Source organism: Canis lupus, chromosome 15 (assembly GCF_011100685.1).
Source record: "Canis lupus familiaris isolate Mischka breed German Shepherd chromosome 15, alternate assembly UU_Cfam_GSD_1.0, whole genome shotgun sequence".
Taxonomy (NCBI): domain Eukaryota; kingdom Metazoa; phylum Chordata; class Mammalia; order Carnivora; family Canidae; genus Canis; species Canis lupus.
The window spans coordinates 51853085-51873972 of NC_049236.1; the positions used below are offsets into that span (position 1 = coordinate 51853085).

Genomic DNA, 20888 nt, shown 5'->3' on the forward strand with positions numbered 1-20888 from the left:
CCTTTCGTGGGGATTCTTCAGTCTCCTAAATGAATTTTTAAAAATTTGCATGCCTTGACCTCTAGTCTGTGTGCTATACTGTTCAATGGGATTTGATAAATGCATACAAGCTTATATCCACAACTACAGCATCATATGGGCCAATTTTACGGCCCCAGCATCCCCATTTCACTTGTTTGTCCTTCCCTTTTTCCTCCTTGAACCACTGGTAACCACTGATCATATTACTGTCTCTAGGACTTTGTATTTTTCAGAATGTTATATAATTGGAATCGTACAGCATGCAGCCTTTTCATATTAGCTTGTTTAATCAAGTTTCTTTCATGCCTTTTCATGGCTTTCATAGCTTATAATATTCCATTGTATGGATGGATATACCACCATTTACTTATTTATTCCTTTTTTTTTTAAAAGATTTATTTATTTATTTATTTATGATAGACATAGAGAGAGAGAGAGAGGCAGAGACACAGGAGGAGGGAGAAGCAGGCTCCATGCCGGGAGCCCGACGTGGGACTCGATCCCGGGACTCCAGGATCGCACCCTGGGCCAAAGGCAGGTGCCAAACCGCTGAGCCACCCAGGGATCCCCTATTTATTCCTATTTTAAAGGAGATCTTGGTTGTTTCCGGTTCAGGGTCATTATGGATAAAGGTGCTATAAGTATTTGCATACAGGCTTTTGTGTAAATGTAGATTTTCAGTTCAACTGGGTAAATACCTAGTAGATTTATTGCTGGATTATATAGGCAGACTGCTTAGCTTTATGGGAAACTGCCAAACTGACTTCCAAAGTGGCTTTACCATTTTGCATTCCCACCAAGATTCCCTGCTCTCCGCATCTTCATCAGTGGTTAGCATTATCAGTTTGTTCAGATTCTAGTCATTCTAATAGATATGTATTAGTATCTTATTATTGTTTTAATTTACAATTCCCTAATAACATATGATGATGAACAGCTTTCCATCTGTAAGCACTTGCCATCTGTATATCCTCCTTGCTGAGTTCTCTTTTCAGATCTTTCACCATTTAGCTTATTTTCTTATGATTGAATTTTTTAGGGTTTTATCTATTTGACAGAGAGAGAGGAAGGGGAGAGAGAGAGAGAGCGAGAGCGAGAGAGTGCATAAGCAAGGGGAGCAGGAGAGGGAGAAGCAGGTTCTTTCCTGAGCAGGGAGCCCAATGTGGGGCTCAATCTCAGGTCCCTGGGATCGTGACCTGAGCCAAAGGCAGAGCCACCCAGGTGCCCCTTATGATTGAATTTTAAGTATATTTTAAGTATAACTGTCCTAAAATGGATATTTGTTTTACAGTTATTTTCCCCCAGTCTGTGGCTTGTCTTTTTCTTTCATAGTATCTCTCATAGACCAATTTTTAATTGCAATAAAATCCAACTTATCAATATTTTCTTTCATGGACCATGTTTTTGGTGTTGTATCTAAAAATTCATCACCAAACCCAAGTTCGCCCCTATGTTATCTTCTAGAGGTTTACAGTTTTGCATTTTACATTTAGATCCATTATCTATTTTGAGTTAATTTTGAGTGAAATACATGTTCTAGATTTTTTTTTTTTTTGCATATGGGTGTCTAGTTGTTCAGTGTGGGACCCAGGAAATCTAACAAAAATCCCCTACCCCTGGACAAGCAGAGCAGGACTAACTCCATTTTGTGCTACACCTGCCATCTCATGTAAACCGCCCCCCCCCCACGACCTGCTATTGTTTAAGGCACTCCCTCACCCTAGTTTAGCTATTAAGCACACCCTTATCAGAAACTAGCACACATAGGAATGCAGGACCTCTGACCTTTAACCAGCCAAGGAATGAAAACCCCTCTTTTTCCCGCCAAACCTGCGCGCCAATTCTAACTAGAATAGTAGGCTAGTTCAAATGGTCACTATAGGGTGAATCATAATTCAATTAGCCACCTGCGTGTGGACTGACATGACTGTGCAACTTTCTACGTATGTTACAATCTCATTGGCCACGACCCCTATAACACTACTATGCTTCTTAGTCTCAGGGTCCAAGCCCTTGCTCTGCTGTATGGAGTATACTTGGACCCAAGCTTGAGCTTGTAAATAAACCCTCATGTACTTGCATCGGTGTCGGCTCCTTGGTGGTTTCTCGGATTCGCAATCTTGGGCACAACACCGGCACCATTTGTTGGAAAGATGATCCTTTCTCTATTGATTTATCTTTGCTCCTTTGTCATGGACCAGTTGACTTTATTTGTGTGGGTCTATTTCTGGGCTCTCTATTCTATTCCATTGATCTATATGTCTCTTCTTTCACCAAGATCACACTGTATTGATTACTATAGCTTTATAGGAAGTCTTGACGTTGGGTAGTTCAGTCCTCCAACACTGTTTTTCTTCAGTAGTGTATTGTCTATTCTGGATCTTTTACCTCTTCGTAAAAGATCCAGATTTAGTTTGTTGATAGTCACAAAATAGCCTGCTATGATTTTGATTGGGATTGTACTGAATCTATAGCTCAAACTGGGAAGACCTGACATCTTAGCAATATTGAATCTTCCAACCCATGAATATGGATTATCTTTCCATTTATTTTAAGTCTTCTCAGTTTTTGCATATACATCTTATACATAATTTGTCAGATTTATGCCTAATTATTCCCTTTTTGAGTGCTATTGTAAACAGTATTGTGTTTTAATTTCAAATTCCAGTTGTTCATTGCTAGTATATAAGAAAGCAATTGATTTGTGTATATTGACCTTGTATACTGCAACTCTGTCATTATCAGTTATTAGTTCCAGGGTTATTTTTTCGTTGTTGATTCTTTGCAGTTTTCCATACAGTCATGTCATCTGCAAACAAAGATGCTTTTATTTTTCCTTCCTAATCTGTATACCTTTTATCTGCTCCCCTTTTTCTGTCCTATTGCAGTAGCTAAAACTTACAGTACAATTCAAATAGGAGTGGTGAGAGAGGACTTTCTTTTAGCCTTCCTTATCTTAAGGTGAAAGCATCCAGTTTCTCACCACTAAGTATAATGTTAGCTGTAGGTTTTTTATAGATATTTTTAATCAATTTGAAGAAGTTCTTCTCTATTTCTAGTTTGTTGATAGTTTTTATATGAAAGGCTGTTGGACCTTGTCAAATGCTTTTTTCTACATCTATTAATATGATCATATGATTTTTCTTCTTTAGCTTCTTAATGTGATTGATTACATAAATTGATTTTTAATTGTTGAACCAACCTTACATATCTGGAATAAATCTCACTTGGTCATAGTGTGTAATTCTTTTTACACATTGTTTAATTTGATTTGCTAATATTTTGTAGAGATTTTTACATTTATGTTCATGATAGATATTGGTATAATTTCTCCTTCTTGCAGTGTCTTCATCAGGTTTTGGTATTAGGGTAATGCTGGCCTCCAAGAATGAGTTCTGATGTGTTCCCTCTGCTTCTAGTTTCTGAAAGATTGTAAAGAATTGGTATCAATTCTTCCTTAAATGAGTGGTGGAATTCACTGCTGAAAGCATCTGGAATGGTGCTTTCCTTTTTAGAAAGTTGCTGATTATTGACTCAATTTTCTTTCTTTCTTTCTTTCTTTCTTTCTTTCTTTCTTTCTTTCTTTCTTTCTTTCTTTCTTTCTTCTCTTCTTTCCTTTATTTTAAGAGAGAAAGTGTGAGCAGGGTTTGGTAGGGGAGAGGAATAGAGAGAGAGAATCTTAAGCAGGCTCCATGCCCAGTGCACAGCCCATATGTTATTGGTAAGGCTCCTGGTCAACAGTAGGCAGTTAGTAGTTAAGTTCTTGGGATGTCAAAAGTTATATGCAGATTTTTTTAAATGCAGATTTTCAACTCTGTCAGCACCCTAATCCTCCTGTTGTTCAAGGGTCAACTGTACATTGTTACTATTTCTACTTTGAACAAATAGCTATCTATTTGGTTAATTAATAATAAGAAATAAAAGATTTTATTTTATCTACATTTATTCCTTCTCTGACACTCTTCCTTTCTTTATGTATACTTGGGTTTCTGACCTATATAATTTTACTTTTTTCTGAAGCACTTCTTTTAACATTTCTTGCAGGTCAAGTCTACTGGTGATGAATTCCCTCATTATTTTTTTGTTTATCTGAGAGAGAAGATACTTTTTACTTTCACTTTCACTTTGAAGGTTAATTTCTCTGGATATAGAATTCTAGGTTGGTGGATTTTTTTCTTTCAATACTTTAAATATTTCACTCTATTCTCTTCTTGCATATATGGTTTGTGAAGAAAAGTCTGATGTAATTCTTATCCTGTTCCTCCATAGGTAGGTGTTTTTCCCCTCTGGCTGTTTTAAAATTTTCTCTTTGTCATTCTGCAGTTATAAATTGGATATGTCCAGGTATAGATTTATTTTTTAAAAAATATTTTTTCTTATAATTTTCTCTTATGGATTTTCATTTTTCTTTTAAAAATTTATTTATTTATGAGAGACAGAGAGAGAGAGAGAGGCAGAGATACAGGCAGACAGAGGAGAAGCAGGCTCCATGCAGGGAGCCTGATGTGGGACTCGATCCCGGGTCTCCAGGATCATGCCCTGGGCCAAAGGCAGATGCTCAACTGCTGAGCCACCCAGGTGTCCCCAGGTATAGATTTCTTGATATTTGTTCTGCTTCTTCTTAGAGTTTCTTAGGTCTTTGGTTTGGTGTCTGTCATTAATTAAACAAAAATCGTTGGCTATTATTACTTCAAATATTTTTTTAGCTCCACATTTCTTTCTTTTCCTTTTGGCATTCCAAATGTGTATATTATTTTTTTTGGAATTGTTTCACAGTTCTTTAATATTCTGGTTTTTTAAATTATTTTTTTCCTTTTTGTATATTATTAGTCTGGGGGAGATTCTGCTAATATTATTTTCAAGCTCCCTGATTCTTTCATCAACCATGTTTACCTTATTGATAAGCCTACTGAAGGCATTCTTCATTTCTATTACAGTTTTCTTTTTTAATTTTAACATTTCTTTAATTTTTTTCATAGAGTTTCCACCTCTTTGCTTACATCACACATCTATTCTTACATGTTGTCTACTTTTTTCCATTAGAGTTCTTATCATATTAACTATAATTATTTTACATTCATAGTGTGATGATTCCCAAGTCTGCAGTATCTGGGCCTGGTTCTGATGCTTGCTTTGGTCTCTTCTGATTGTGTTTTAGTCTTCCTTTAGTATGACTTTTCAATTTTGGTTGAAAGGTATACATAATGTATAGGGTAATAAGAACTGAGATAAATAGATCTTTTGTGTTAATTTGGCTAGGGGTTGGGCTAAGATCAATGTTTGCTGTAGGTATCAGAGGCTTCAATTTGCACTAGTATACTTGTTTGTGTCTCCATCTTTGTCTTTGGGTTTCCATAAAAACTCCTTGTATAGCATCTGAGTCTTGCAGCTCTCTCAGCTATAATCCACTGTTATATTGGACAACTGTTGATGTGGTGGTAAGGCATGGGGACAGTGCAAGTATTCTATCATTCTGTGATTAAGTCTTTGTGTCTTTGTGAGCCTCTGTCTCTGTGGCATGACCTTCACAAGTGTTTTTTAAAATTTTGTTTTCCCTTTAAGTGAGGCAGGAAGTCTCTAGGAGGTTGGGGTGGGTAATTTCTCTTCCCCCACATTGGAGAAGGGTCTGCTTTCCATTGCTGTATACGTCTTTGTTATGGGGAACACTCTGCATCTAGAATGATTACTTTCTCCCTCCCCCAGTCAGAAGCACAAGGATTTTTTTGTTGGTCTTATATCATGGGAATCTACTAGGGTTCCTAGAGCTAAAACCTAAAAAAATATCGAAAAGCCCCTAAGATTGTGGCCCCCAAGAGTTTACACTCTTACACTAGTCTAAACTCTACTTCCAGGAATTCTTCAAATTTATCCCCTAAGTGTTTCTACCATTGTGTGGCTCTTACAGCTTCTGCTCCCAGTCAGCAGATTTTGGTTGTGATTCCCTCCATTCTCCTGTGTTTCTTGATTTGAGGTGGTGGTTTTCTCACTAACCTCAGTTCTCAGATAGATCCAAGAAAGCTTCTTGACATGCAGTTTGTCTATTTTTTTCTCATTGTAAGATGGGGTGATGACTTTCAAGCTTTTTACATGTCAGAGTTATGACCAAAAGTCCTTCCCATTTAAAAAAATTCCATCATTTGAAAGAGCAGGAAACTGAGGCTCATTGTGGTTAAACGAGTGGCTAAAGTCTTCTAACTCCTAAGCTGGTGCTCTTCCCTTCACCATCTTGCCTCTGGTTGCTATTAATACCTCTCACAAAATCAGTCTGGGGAACCCTCTGCAGGTAAAGCATATGGTAGAGCAGAGGGTATGGCAAGGCGGGAGAAAAAGGTGTACTGCTTTGAAAAAAACAATGCATTGAAATCTCCTAACAGAGAGCGCACACTAATAGCTGAGTGTTCACTTTAGCTTTACAAAAGTGTTCAGAAAATGATTCTTTTATTACTAAACTGGTTTTATAGTGTATGATTAAATTTGTAAAACTGTTACATACATCAATCTCACACACACACACACACACACACACACTCTCTCTCTCTCTCTTTTAAAGATTCCATTCATTCACTCTTGAGAGACACAGAGACACAGGCAGAGGGAGAAGCAGGCTCCATGCAGGGAGCCCAATGCAGAACTCCATCCCAGAACCTGGGATCATGCCCCAAGCCAAAGGCAGATGCTTAATCACTGAGCCACCCAGGTGCCCCTACATCAGTATCTCTTGAATGCAACTGTTAGTTGATTGGCTCTCACCTTGAGCCAAAGATTGTCAACAGAGACATGCAGGGGAGAGGGGCTACTCCACCCATTCCTTTGAGACATGTGATAATAAATATAGATGGGCAGCCCGGGTGGCTCAGCGGTTTAGTGCCACCTTCAGCCCAGGATGTGGTCCTGGAGACTCGGGATTGAGTCCCACGTCGGGTTCCCTGCATGGAATGGAGCCTGCTTCTCCCTCTGCCTGTGTCTCTGCCTCTCTCTCTCTTTCTCTGTGTCTCTCATGAATAAATAAAATATTTAAAGTTTTTAATAAATATAGATGTACTGATGGGCAAAGAAGTAGAAAATAGTCTAAAGGCCAACCATGTCTAAGAGCTAATCTAACAGAGTCCCAACAGGGCCACCATGAGACCCAAATCTGTCCTTGACCACTGTGGAGTAACTTTATCTAGGCTCCTGGCTTTGTTAAACTGCCGGGTAGGATCACTCTAAGAAAGGCCACTATCACAGGCATCTGGCCACCTCCAAGGGGATCCTTAGGACCACAGAGTCCCTCTCAGTAGCCATAAAATAGAGGAGCTGTGTGACAGAACACAGAAACAGCAACCTTGGAGAGCTGAAGTGCAGTGACTAAGGGAGACCAGTTGTACGTGAGGTATAGGGTGCAAGCAAAAGTAACAAGCCCACAGAGTTTTTTCAGGCAGCACAGCTTGTGCAGTGAGCAACACGAAACAGTTTGAGAAGATCACTCCAGCTAATCAAGAGTTGTTAAGCTCAGGGACATCTATCTACCTGGTTCCAATGTCGCCTGAGTTGTCAAGGGTTAGAACCTCCAAAGGCAACAAGTCCTTCAAGTGGCTTTGGACTTATGAGCAGGTCTATGAGGCAGGTAGAGCCAGGGTATTAGCTCCATATCGAGTTGGTACAATGATATACATCTTCACAGGGTTGACAAAGGGGCAATTTCTTCAAACACAAGACAAGGACAGATTCTTTTTGGCATAAGCCACCCCCAAAATCATCAAATACATCAAATACAAATGGCAGAGGAGTAGTGAGACACAGTGTAGGTCAGTTGGTGCACATGACATTTCCTTGCAAGGGCAGGGGGCTTTCTATGCAAAATCTACCCCTGCGTTGCCATGGGAACTGAACATGTTTTTTAAAATATCTAATCCAGAGATTATTATCAGTTAGGGTTAGGGATGATGGAACAGGGATATGAATGGTTTCCTTAGGAAGCCAGTGTTCTTCCTACTTAAGAATTCCAGAATTCTGTATATTAGGTTATTTCCGTTTTGCAGATAAGAAAACCATGATTAAGATATATTTAAGGAGCTTTTTTTGATATTAGTGAATAACTAATGCAGTTTCACTCTAGTCAAAACAATTTGTTCAAGAGCAATATAGAGGATGTTTAGTTTAATTGGCAAGACATTGGAGGCAAGGCAGCAAAAGAATGTGTTTGCTTAAAAAAGCAAAGAGACAAGATTTCCCTTTCTAAAGAAAACACTCCAATTGTCTAAACTTAAACATTATACAGAATTCAAAAGAATTCCTTTAGATCCTGTGCTAGACAGGGAATAATTTCTATGATAGGGTAAAAATAAAATACAGTAAAATACTGGTCTAAGCCAGCACTTCCTACGTCTGTGACATTATTTTTACAATGACCAGTCCAAGACCCAGAGCCCTGTGGAGTATTAATTGAAGACGTTCTTTCTTTGCAACATACTCAAGTCTAAATGATTGGTTCTTCAATGTGGTCTCAGATCGGGTGCACCAGCACCACCTGGGAACTTGTTAGCCATGCAAATTCTTGGGCCCCTATTGAATCAGAGACTTTGGGGGTGGGACCTGGGAATCTGATTAATAATCTGATTCACCTCTCCAGGTGATTCTGATGCACCTTAAGAATTGAGAACCACTGCTCCAAACATGGCAATGGCAAGGTCTCATCCAAGATGGCCTTGGCTGTGATCTCAGGATCAGGCCCTGAGGTGGCAAAGTTCCAGTGGACATGCTCAGGTGGGATTGATCTGTGCAAATGGGATCACGCTCTGTGTTGCTGAGGTGAGCACAACGTTTGCACTAACACATTTCCATAGATATGCAATCTATGGATGCCAAGAGAGTTTCTTGCTAACAAAAAGGAAGTTAGCCTCAATCTTTTGTTTCTGCTGTTCCAAATCCTCCTTCTCCTAGGCCATTGGTCGAAGTTGTTCAGGCTAAAGGAAGACTGATTTACTTAAACCACGGTCTCTTAGTCTTGTCACTATTGATATTTTATCGTGAGGAGCTGTCCTGGGCATGTTTAGTGGCATCTGTGGCCTCTACCCACTCGATGCCAGAAGCAATTCCCATCCTTTTCCCCGCTCCCACTAAGGCATGACAATCAAAAATGCTTCCAGATGTTGCCAAGTATCTCCTGCGGGTGAAACTGCACCCTGTCGAGAACCACTGACTGAAACCAAAGCATTTCCTTCAAAGTGGTGAGAAGGGAGGGATGTGGCAGGAGGAGGAGCAGGCTCCCAGAGGCCCCGGGGGGCAACTCACGTTGTAGGACGGGCCGTGCCTCTGTCTCCACTGTACCAGCACTATCTGGGCGATGACCAGGGTGCAGAGGAAGATTAAGATCATCTCCACGTGCATGGACTCATGGCCACGGTGCATCTTGTACATCTTCTCCTGCTGCAGGCTGCAACCAGCAAATGAGGTCATCTGAAAAAGCCTTCAACCCTTGCACAGCACATTTAGGGGGAAAAGAAATGTCTGGGCTCATAGAAAGCCATCGGAGATTTCAAACATAGGGGGTTTTAAGCTTTGATTATGGTTTTCCTAAGTTTTTCTTGGTTTTTCCTTTATACCCAGGCTTGAGGAGGGGGAGGCAGAGGGGAGGAGCCTGAGTGCAGCAGGGGAACCAGTTCCTCTCAGCCTTAGCTAGCCTGTGTGGTTTTGGTCTCAGCCTTGTCCTTTCACGTTAAGTGATGGGGCAAAAAAAAAAAAAAAAAAAAAAAAAAAAAAAAAAAAGGGCAGGGATGGGCTCTGGAAAGACCGGGGGATGCCAGTCCCTGATCTGCTATGTCATTGCCACACAGACCCGTGGAAGTCACTCATCCTCTCGGCACCTCAGTATCCTCCTTTGCAAACTTAAAATATGATCCCTCTGTACTTCATGAGATTGTTCGAGAACTGCAACATCCATGTTATTTTATTTGTTCTTAAACAAAGAAGCATAATAATTAGTAGATTAAAACATGAAATTGCCATTTTTGAAAGTCAAAATACTAAAATCATGGTAATTTCAAGTAACCTTTAATATTCTGAAATAAAAGGATATCCTGCAGATGGTGCCAATGGACCGAATATTACCTAAAGGGCTCCAGAAAATTCCTGAAGGAGCTGTATACATTTTTATTTTATTTTAAGGAGAAAGAAGAAGCCTAACTATTACCTTAGGCAGGCATAAACGTTTGGAGGATGGCTGAGTATCTCAGTTTTTAGTTGGACTCTGGGTCTGTATAACGGTAGAGGAGACACTATAGTAGTATGTCACCTGGTTTAAATTCCTATAGCAGAGGTGGCTTCAGATAAAGCCTAGCGCAGTGGTTCTTTATGTTGGCTGCAAATTGGAAATCACTAGAGAGCTTTTTTTTTTTTTTTTAAGATTTTATTTGTTTATTTGACAGAGAGAGAGCGAGACAGAGCATGTGAGCACGAGCAGGAATGGCAGGGAGAGGCAGAGGGAGAAGCAGGCTCCCCTGGAGCAGGGACCCTGGATCATGACCTGAGTCGAAGGCAGATGCTTAACTGACTGAGCCACCAGGCACCTGTCACTGGGGAGCTTTTTTTTTTTTTTTTAAGATTTTATTTATTTATTCATGAGAGAAAGAGAGAGAGAGAGAGAGAGGCAGAGACACAGGCAGAGGGAGAAGCAGGCTCCATGCAGGGAGCCCGACGTGGGACTCGATCCTGGGTCTCCAGGATCAGGTCCTGGGCTGAAGGTGGCGCTAAACCGCTGAGCCACCCGGGCTGCCCACTGGGGAGCTTTTAAAAGTCCCACTGTCCAACCTGTGACCAGATCAATCAAATGACCATTTCTGCATGTTCTGGGCTGATCTGTGCCCACCCGAATTCATATGTTGAAGTCCTGCCCCTGTTCCTCAGGTGACTGTATGTGGAGACAGGAATTTAAGGAGGCAAATAAGGTGAAATGCCATCGCTGAATGGGCCCTAATCCAATCTGACCCGTGTCCATTGAAGAAGAGGATATTTGGATAGAAACTCACACAGAGGGAAGACTGCGTGAAGATGCAGTGAGAAGGCAGGCATCTGCAAGGCAAGGAGAAGTGTCAGGAGAAACCAAACCTGGGACACCTTGACCTTTGACCTCTGGCTCCCAGAAGGGTGAAAAAATAAAGTTCTGTTGTTTAAGCCACCAGGGCTGTGGTACTGGTATGGCACTTCAAGATCCACATGTGATTTTTAGGTGCAGCCAAGATCGAGAACCACTGGGCTATAGGAAGACCCAGCAGTCCAGGGTCAAGATTAGGGACAGTGGGAAAATTATGAATGTTGCCAATCAAGTACTTTATAAATAGTGGTTAGCATTATCTTTCACCCCAGTGGGGCACCATATGTCACAAAATCTCTTGAAGTTTCCACTTACGACTGGCTATAGTGTGCATTTAATGTACCGATTAGAAAACACTGCAGGGTAATGTCTGTGCTATAAGACTGTGGCCTTTTAAAGGCACTCATTGGGTCTGCGGTTGGGTTCTCCCCCTTTACCAGTAATTTATCCAGCTACTCTAAAAAGTACCAAGTGCCTCCGAAAAGGGCACTGAGGCTGCCCCCTGCTGGAGATGTGTGGAAATGAGCCTGCGGAGCCTAGTAAATATTCCTGCCTGAGTTGAGCTTCTTTGGGATGGAATCTTAGAGCCTTAATGCTGGAAGGTACACTAGATGTGCTGAAACCCCTACGTTTATCAAATGAAGAGGCTTAAGTCCGTATCAGGTAAGCAGTCTGAATAAAATTACATTGTTAACGGTCTGTGTGTGTTGGAAGCTGAGCTTAAGAGACAAGACTGATTTTCAGAAGCTCATTAAAAAATGCACTCATTTCTCTGAAGAAATGGGAAGTGAAGAAAAACAAAGTACAAGCACTTATAGTTTTTACAGTCCCTAGTCCAAAATATCTATTTAATATTCTTTTCAGTGAATAGACTTTCAACTTATGCCATGTAGATAGAAGAGTGAATTTATCATCGATCTAAAATGGACTTGCATGGATATAAAACAAAATATGCTTTTTGACATTCATCTCTTTTGTGTATATATAATGAAAACACATCTCAAATATGAAATGGATAACCTATGTGGATGTACCTTGCAAAGTATAAAGTAGTATGCAAATATAGTAAGTGTTTCCTATTTTGATTAGGAATACATTCAGAATTGATTACCATCATGCAAAAAAGGAGGAACTTTTCATTTTTATTTCATTTCATTTGGTGCCCAAGGGCCCTAATGGCCCCATAGTAAGTACCAGAACACAGGGGAAATAGCATATAAAGAAAACCAGATGGATCTTGTGCCTAAAATAAATACTGACTTGACACTGCCTTATTTTGAAGGACATACAAATCCAGCTTTGTAGGACTGCATGGAACACACTGTAGGAAACATGGAATCCCTGTGGTGTCGGTTTATCTTTGCCCATCCATGCTATGCTAACCCACCTTCTGTAGCTCAAGGTATTTACAAATAAATCATGCTTTGTTTAATTTCTCAAAATGCTAAGGTGGAAATGTAACTTTTAGTATAATAGCTGTAAAAAATGTAAATATTAATCACTTACTTCCACTCATCATCCGCAGAAAGCTTTGTTTGAGAGATCTGAAAGAAACAAAAAGAGCCCTTCTCAAAATTTCTTTGTTTTTGCAGCTTGTATTTTACAGCATTAAATGGAAAACCCAAACCATGAAAAATAGTGATGTTTTCTAGCACTAGAATAACTTAAGATGACAGCCCTAGTAGAATATTTGCTTATGGAAGTAACACACACCCACACACCCCAAAACAAAAGGGTAATAAGATTACTATTAATAAATATTTGATTCTGCTCCTAAGTCAGAGAACCAGATGCAGCTTCATTTCTGTAGTTTACCAGGCAATTTAGTCTAGGTTGTAGAGTGTGGCCTCCCAATAGGCAGCATCACCCTGGCTTTTGAGATATATGCGAATCCCAGAGAATCTCTCTTGCTGGTGTCCCCAGTGATGCCAATGAATGAATATCTCCACATTCAAGGTTTTGGAGACAGAGCTGACCAGAGGCTCTACCTGTTTAGAGCATTTTTTGTGTCCTGCTTATTTAATTTAAGGCCTTGCCCTTGCAGACTGAGCTGGAGAGCATAGAGACTACCCCAGGAAGTGCTTTTGTATGACCTACAGATTGTAGCCACAGGCTGCCTGCCTTCCCTCGATCACTGCTAATCCACTACATTTGGTTATTTGGAGCCTTTAAGGCAATCCTTGAAAAGGTATAACTTATAATTTTTATGGAGAGCACAGAGAGCTTAATCCCTAGTTCTATATGTTAAAAGCTAAGCTCCCCAATGATGGCAAAGAAGGGAAGGCAAATATAACATTTGTTACACAAATATGATACTACCTAGGTTTTTTTCTATATATTTTTTCAAATGGCATCAGCAAGTTTGACAAATGGGAAAAAACAATGCCATTTATAGTTCAATCTAGGTTTCTCTGGCTCCGGTAAAGATTCCATAATAAAATCTGTGCTTCTGCCAGAGGCTTGAGGGATTCTCTTAGAAGAGAGAACAAGACTTCAGATAATACAGCTAAGTAGGGGCTTGGGCAATATTTGCACAATGCCAGGACTTGCCAGGTTAATGCCAGGAAAGAGGAAGTGGGGAAAGCAGCAAGTGATGCTGGCAGCTTCTCTATGGCTCCCTGCTCCTGGATGATCCCATCAGGTGGTCCCTGATATTCAAACAGAGGTCAGAACAGCTGGGCTCCATGCTGCCCTCTAGGAGCAAAGCCTTAGTGGCAACCCTTAGGGAGTAGCAGCACCTGAGTCCCCACCTGACAGGTCCCTCTCTGCTGACTGGTGTTTTGGGGTAGAAAACATTGTTATGGGTTTAGAGCCATGAATGATGCACCCATTTAGCACCGCCAGCACTGGACATTGAGCTAACTCGTTCCTTGGGTAACTTTGGGCACATCAATAGCCTGTGATTGTCTCAGTTTCCTTATTAGAAACTGGGGATTGATAGAATAGCTGCTCTTGTTAGCTTTGGTGGGACTGTTGTGAGTATAAATAAGATTTGTTGGTGCTCAACCCAAGGGCCAATTATCTCAATAGAAGTTATAACTTACTACTTCTACTACTCTCTTCTACTTCTCTTTTTGCTATTCAGCATCACAGGTTCACAGTGCTTCTTATTAAAAATCAATTTTAAAAAGGGAACCGAGTCTTTAGTTGAGAAGAAAAATTACTTTTGCCTATGACTAATTATATAACCCTGGGCATAAATGTGTAACTATTCACCAGATTACAAGTCATTTTTAATGAAGCATGATAAATTATTCTACTGAAGACCAGGAAAGCTTAGGGAGTAGAAATTATAGCTGAAAAGATTTCTACTAAACACAAGTAAGAACTTTGTTAGATCAAGTATACTGAAAAACACTCATTTCCTGGGGATAAAGTGAATATGATGATGATGATGATGATGATGATGATGATATTTTTGGAGACATCTCTTTTCTAGTGATAGTCCCCCGTAGTACGATATTTTTTTTCGAGGGTGGAGTCTACTTTTTGACAATTTTTTTTTTCTGGTATGCTATTATGCAAGCCCATTCAATATCTTATGAGGATTTATTTTGGAAATTAAAATGACACTAAAATTCATCTGGAAAGATGAGCATGTCTAAGGATAGTGCGGAAAACTCAAGAGAAGAGTAAAGACTGGACATTTGGCCTGCCACGTACTGAAATGCACAATAAAGCCACAGAAATTAATTAAAAGTATTACTGGTCCAAGGAACAGATCCAAGTACGCATGATAAATGAGTCACTTCAAATCAGCGAGAAAAAAAAAATGGATTGTTCGACAAATGTTGCTGAGACAACTGGTTAGGCATTTGAAAAAATATATATACAGCTGGATCCACACTCCACATCTCAAAATAAATTCCAGATGTACCAAATATTTGAATGTAAAAAAGAAAGTCTTAAAAGCACTAGAAGAAAATATGGGTAAATGTTTTGGTAATCATATAGTGGACAAAATATTCTTAAGTACTGGAAAAATTTTATGGAGAAGGGTAGACATGCAGATCCCATGGGGTCAAAACCGCATTCATAGGGACTTGCCTTATCTGCAAACTAAATATTTAGTTGAGGAAGTCAGAATGCAATTATTACAAGTAAAGACGCTAGGGATACATTGATAATTAAGGTTAATATTATATTTATTACTACTTTTCAGGGTTTGTCTGAAACTAATTGATTGGAAGTCAATTGTACTAGCTGATACTAAAGAAGTAGAATCCTCATCAGTAAATAGAAACTATAGGAATAATCAGACTACATCAACGAAATGTCAGTAACATGCAGCAGCTTCAAATCCGAAATGGTGGTTGGATGTAAAATGGAAATATAATTGTTGAAGGAAATAGACAATGAGGAAAGTTGAGCCAATAATTACATGTAATCCGTGGAATCCTATGGCTATGAAGAAGGTAGAGCCATAGACTCCATCTGAGATAGTAAAAGATGTTTTGTAGTATTCTGAAGCTTGAAGAAGTGTAAAATAAACACCTAGGTAAATAGTGATGAATAGGGCTTGGAACATGTGTTTGCGGTTTCCTTCTATAAGGCTGTGGTGGGCTCAGGTCACCGAGACTCCGGAGGCTAAGAGAACAGAGATGTTGAGTAGTGGAACTTCTAGGGGATTAAGGGGAACGATGCCTGTAGGCGGCCAGCAGCCCCCAAGTTGGAGGGTTGGACCTAAACTAGAGTGGTAAAAAGCTCAGAAGAATCCCGCAAAGAAGAATACTTCTGATACAATAAATAAAATTATTCCATAGCACAGTCCTTTTTGGACAATGGGAGTCTGGTATCCCTGGAATGTACTTTGTTGGATGACATCTCATCATCATTGATATATAGTTAGTGTGTTGGTTGTCAGCCCTAATGCTAGTAGGGCTATTGAGTTAAAGTGAAATCGTATGATTAAGCCTGAAGTCATAAGAAGGGCTGAAAGAGCTGCTGTTAGTGGTCATGGGCTTGGGTTTACTATGTGATAAGCATGAGTTTGGTGGGTCATTAGGTGCTATCATGTAGATATAAACTCACTAGCAGGGTGAAAACATAGGCTTGAGTTAAGGCCATGGTGAATTCGAGAATGGTCTCAGTGATTATATAGCATTAAGGCAGAACAAGTTTCAAAATATGAAAGTGGGACTATTTCAAGAACGATTGTTATAAAACTATGATTGGATCCACAGATTTTGGAGCACAATACAAGGCCTCAAGTTTAATTACCCAGCAAATTTCTTCAAATTCTCCAATCTCTTAGGCTATTATCCTATCATCATACACCACTTCACACCAAAAATAAACCTATTAATAAGCCAAAAATCAGCATTAATACTCCTAGACATAATCGGACTAGAAAATGTATTACCCAAATCGATTTCTTATTTCCACATAAAATCCTCCCCCTTAATTTCTGACCAAAAAGGCCTAATTAAATTCTATTTTCTCTCTTTTATAATTACTATAGCCCTTAGCCTACTAATTCTTAATTACCATGAGTGACTTCTATAATCACTAAAACACCAGTCAACAATGATCAACCAGTAACAATCACCAATCAAGTTCCATAACTACATAATGCGGCAATTCCCATAGCCTCCTCACTGAAAAACCCTGAATCTCCTGTACCATAAATTAATCACCTATTCCATTAAATTTCAGCACTACCTCAACCTCATCATCCTTTAAAATATAGCAAGCAGTTCAACAACTCAGATAACAAACTAGTAATAAATGCAGCCAATACAGCCTTATTAGAAACCCAAACCTCAGGATACTGCTCAGTAGCTACAGCAGTCATATAACCAAAACCCACAAGCATATCCCCTAAATAAATTAAAAAGACTATCAGCCCCAAAAAGGATCCTCCAAAATTCAACACAATAGCAGAACCAATACCTCCACTAATCATTAGTACGAGCCCACCATAAATAAGAGAAGGTTTCGTGGCAAAACCCACTAAACTTATTACAAAGACAATACTTAAAATAAAGACAATGCATGTTATCATTATTCCTACATGGACTCTACCATGACTAATGACATGAAAAATCATCGTTGTGGTTCGATTACAAGAATATTAATGACCAACATTCGAAAAACTCACCCACTAGCCAAAATTGTTAACAGCTCATTCATTGATCTTCCTGCACCATCAAATATTTCAGCATGATGAAACTGCGGATCCCTACTGGGTGTATGCCTAATCCTACAAATTCCAACAGGACTATTCCTAGCCATACACTACACATCAGACACAGCAACAGCCTTTTCATCAGTCACCCATATTTGCCAAGACGTAAATTACGACTGAATTATCCGATATATACATGTAAATGGAGCCTCCATATTTTTCATTTGTCTATTTATACACAAAGGATGGGGATTATATTACGGCTCCTACGTATTCATAGAAACATGAAATATTGGAATTATCCTCCTATTTGCAACTATAGCCACGGCATTCATAGGTTACGTCTTACCATGAAGACAAATATCTTTTTGAAGAGCAACTGTCATCACAAACTTACTTTCAGCAATTTTCTACATTGGAACAAGTGTAGTTGAATGAATCTGACGTGGTTTCTCAGTCGACAAAGCAACCCTAACATGATTCTTTGCATTCCGCTTTATTCTCCCATTCATCCTTGCTGCCCTAGCTATAGTTCACTTACTGTCCCTACATGAAACAGGATCCAACAATCCTTCAGGAATTTCATCCGACTCAGACAAAATCCCATTCCACCTCTACTATATAATCAAAGACACTCTAGGAGCATCAGTCCTTATTCTAACATTAATATCACTAGTCCTATTCACACCTGACCTACTAGGAGACCCGGACAACTGTATTCCTGCAAACCCTCTTAACACCCCTCCACATACCAAGCCTGAATAATATTTTCTAATTGCCTACGCTATCTTACAATCCATCCCCAATAAACTAGGAGGAGTGCTCGCCCTAGTATTCTCCATCCTAATCCTAGCAATCATCCCCTTACTTCACACATCCAAACAGCGTGGAATGATATTTTGACCACTTAGCCAATGCATATTTTGATTATTAACAGCAGACCTGCTCACATTACATGAGTTGGGGGACAACCAGTAGAACATCCCTTTATAGTTATATAAGTGATAATTGGTCAAATAGCATCAATTCTATACTTCACAATCCTAATCCTAATACCAATCACTAGCATTATCAAAAACAACCTCCTAAAGTGAAGAGTCTATGTAGTATAATAATTATTTTGGTCTTGTAAACCAAAGATGGAGAATAATCATTCTCCCCAAGACTCAAGAAAGAAGCATCATCTCCACCATCAGCACTCAAAGCTGAAATTCTATTTTTGAACTATTCCCTGATAGACAAATCCTACCCGACAACTTTCTCAATTCATATATTGCTATAACTCTAATGTGCTATGCCCGTATGCCTAAAAAAATTTCCATTCCCACTACCCAACCAATACAAAAGTCAACATTCTCGAACCCTTTCCTCTCTACCATAGCCATACATCAATGGCCCATAGTCTTCGACATCCCTACGTATGTTGTGCATTAGTGGTTTGCCCCATGCATATAAGCATGTTACATGTTATTATTAATATTAATATTACATAAGGACATACATTCAATCACTATTTCTCTTCAACTGGAAATGAACTATTGCTCTTTATTTAGTCCAGTAAGGGCTTGATCCCCAGGCCTCGAGAAACCATCAATCCTTGTGTGAAGTGTTCTTGCTCTGGGCCCATTTCCACGTGGGGGTTTCTAGCCTGAAACTATACCTGGCATCTGGTTCTGGTTCTTACTTCAGGGCCATGTTCTCCTTTACTCCTATCCTATAATCCTCTCAAATGGGACATCTCGATGGACTAATGACTAATCAGCCCATGATCACACATAACTGTGGTGTCATGCATTTGGTATCTTTTAATTTTTAGGGGTAGGGGACTTGGTATCACTCAGCTATGACTGTAAAGGTCTTGATGCAGTCAAATAACTTGTAGCCAGGCTTAATTAATATCATAAACCAGCATCACATAACTATAAGGTGCAATTCAGTCAAGGGTCACAAGACATATGAATTTTCAGGGATCCCTGGGTGGCTCAGCGGTTTAGTGCCTGCCTTTGGCCCAGGGTGTGATCCTGGAGACCCGGGATCGAGTCCCACATCGGGCTCTCTGCATGGAGCCTGCTTCCCCCTCTGCCTGTGTCTCTCTCTCTCTCTGTCTCTCATGAATAAATAAAATCTTAAAAAAAAAGGACATACAAATTTTCGTAGACATATGCGTATATGTATGCACATACACGTAAGACATTAACTTAACCAAACCCCCCTTATGCCCATAAACTTATAATGTACACAATGTACACAATATACTTATTTGTGTCCCACCAAATCCCCCAAACAGGACTAAGTGAATGCAACATATATATGCTAGTATCCAAATTTCATACAACAAATTTAACACCTTAGCTAATTCAGCAAAACAATTACAACCCTTAGATCTGCAATCTATAGATAGGCCTTCCTTGACTCCATCCTTCCATTTAATATATAATAAATTCAAACTTAACATTTACATAAATTTGTGCCAATACAAATATACTTGTTAATGTAGCTTAATAAATAAAGCAAGGCACTGAAAATGCCTGGATGAGTCATAAGACTCCATAAACACAAAGGTTTGGTCCTAGCCTTCCTATTAGTCCTTAGTAAGATTACACACGCACCCTCCACACCCCAGTGAGAATGCCCTCAACATCACCGATGATTTAAAGGAGTGGGTATCAAGCACACTCATAAAGTAGCTCATGACACCTTGCTGAGCCTAACCCCCACGGGATACAGCAGTGATAAAAATTAAGCCATGAACGAAAGTTCGACTAAGCTATATTAAAGACAGTTGGTAAATTTTGTGCCAGCCACGAAAAATTTCTGGTAGAGACCAGAAATTATAGAGTTAAAAAAACAACAACAAAGGCAACAGTTGTTTTTTGTTTTTGTTTTTGTTTTTCCTGGGTAGAATGAAAGTTAGAACTTTACTTTGGTAGTGAAAGTGGTTAGCCAGGAGGAGCTCAGGGTCAGAGCCTTGCCCAAAGGGATGGTTTAAAACCTGTGGGACTTTGAGGGGGATTTGGTTGGACCAGAAACCAGGTTGGGGTCACACGGAGAGCCTCAGGGGGTCCACTGAGAGAGCTAGTTGAATCTTTAGATCCCAGGATCCCCCAGCCCTGCCTTCTCTAGGACAGTGAGGTGACTGGTGGGGCCAAGGGGCAGGCAGACATTGTAGGGGAAAAGGTAGGGGGGTTGTCCACTCACTCCAGCCATGGATGAGTCCATTCACTGCACCTCGCCCATTATCCTTGACCCCACATGCAGGGCGACAGGGAGGTGATGGGGTACAGTCACTTCATTACTGTGGGCAGAGGACCCAGGGTGCCTGCCGCCTGGGAGTAGGGAGGTGGGACACACGGGGTGGTCTGGGAGGTGGCTCCTGCACTCTCTTGCTTCTGGATGTCCCCTATTGCAGGGCTGAGAGTGAGAAGGTCATCCCTGGGGTTGGGGAGGATAAGTCCCTCTGAGCACTGGAATCTTCTGTGAGCATGAGAATGCTGCTGCCCTGGTGTTGAGCCCCTGCCTGCCACCTGCCAGGGAGGGTCCACTACCGGTTCCTGAGAACAGTTCAAAGTTGTTGCCTCTGGAGAGTGGGAAATCAGGAACGGGAAAGAGTGGGGTGGTGATGGGGTCCCATTGGGTGTTTTTGTTTTAAGTCTTGTAGAATGGGATCCC

General features: G+C 40.1%; 1 protein-coding gene across 1 annotated transcript in view; it reads right to left on the reverse strand.

The window, feature by feature from the left end:
- RNF175 (ring finger protein 175) overlaps positions 1-20888 on the reverse strand; it is a 54859-nt gene that overhangs the window by 25155 nt on the left and 8816 nt on the right. The window contains exons 3-4 of the mRNA XM_038559178.1: positions 12599-12636; positions 9295-9436 (exon numbers count right to left, since the gene is read on the reverse strand). Of these exons, the coding sequence (XP_038415106.1) occupies positions 9295-9436; positions 12599-12636 (180 nt within the window). The remainder of the gene's footprint in view (positions 1-9294; positions 9437-12598; positions 12637-20888) is intronic.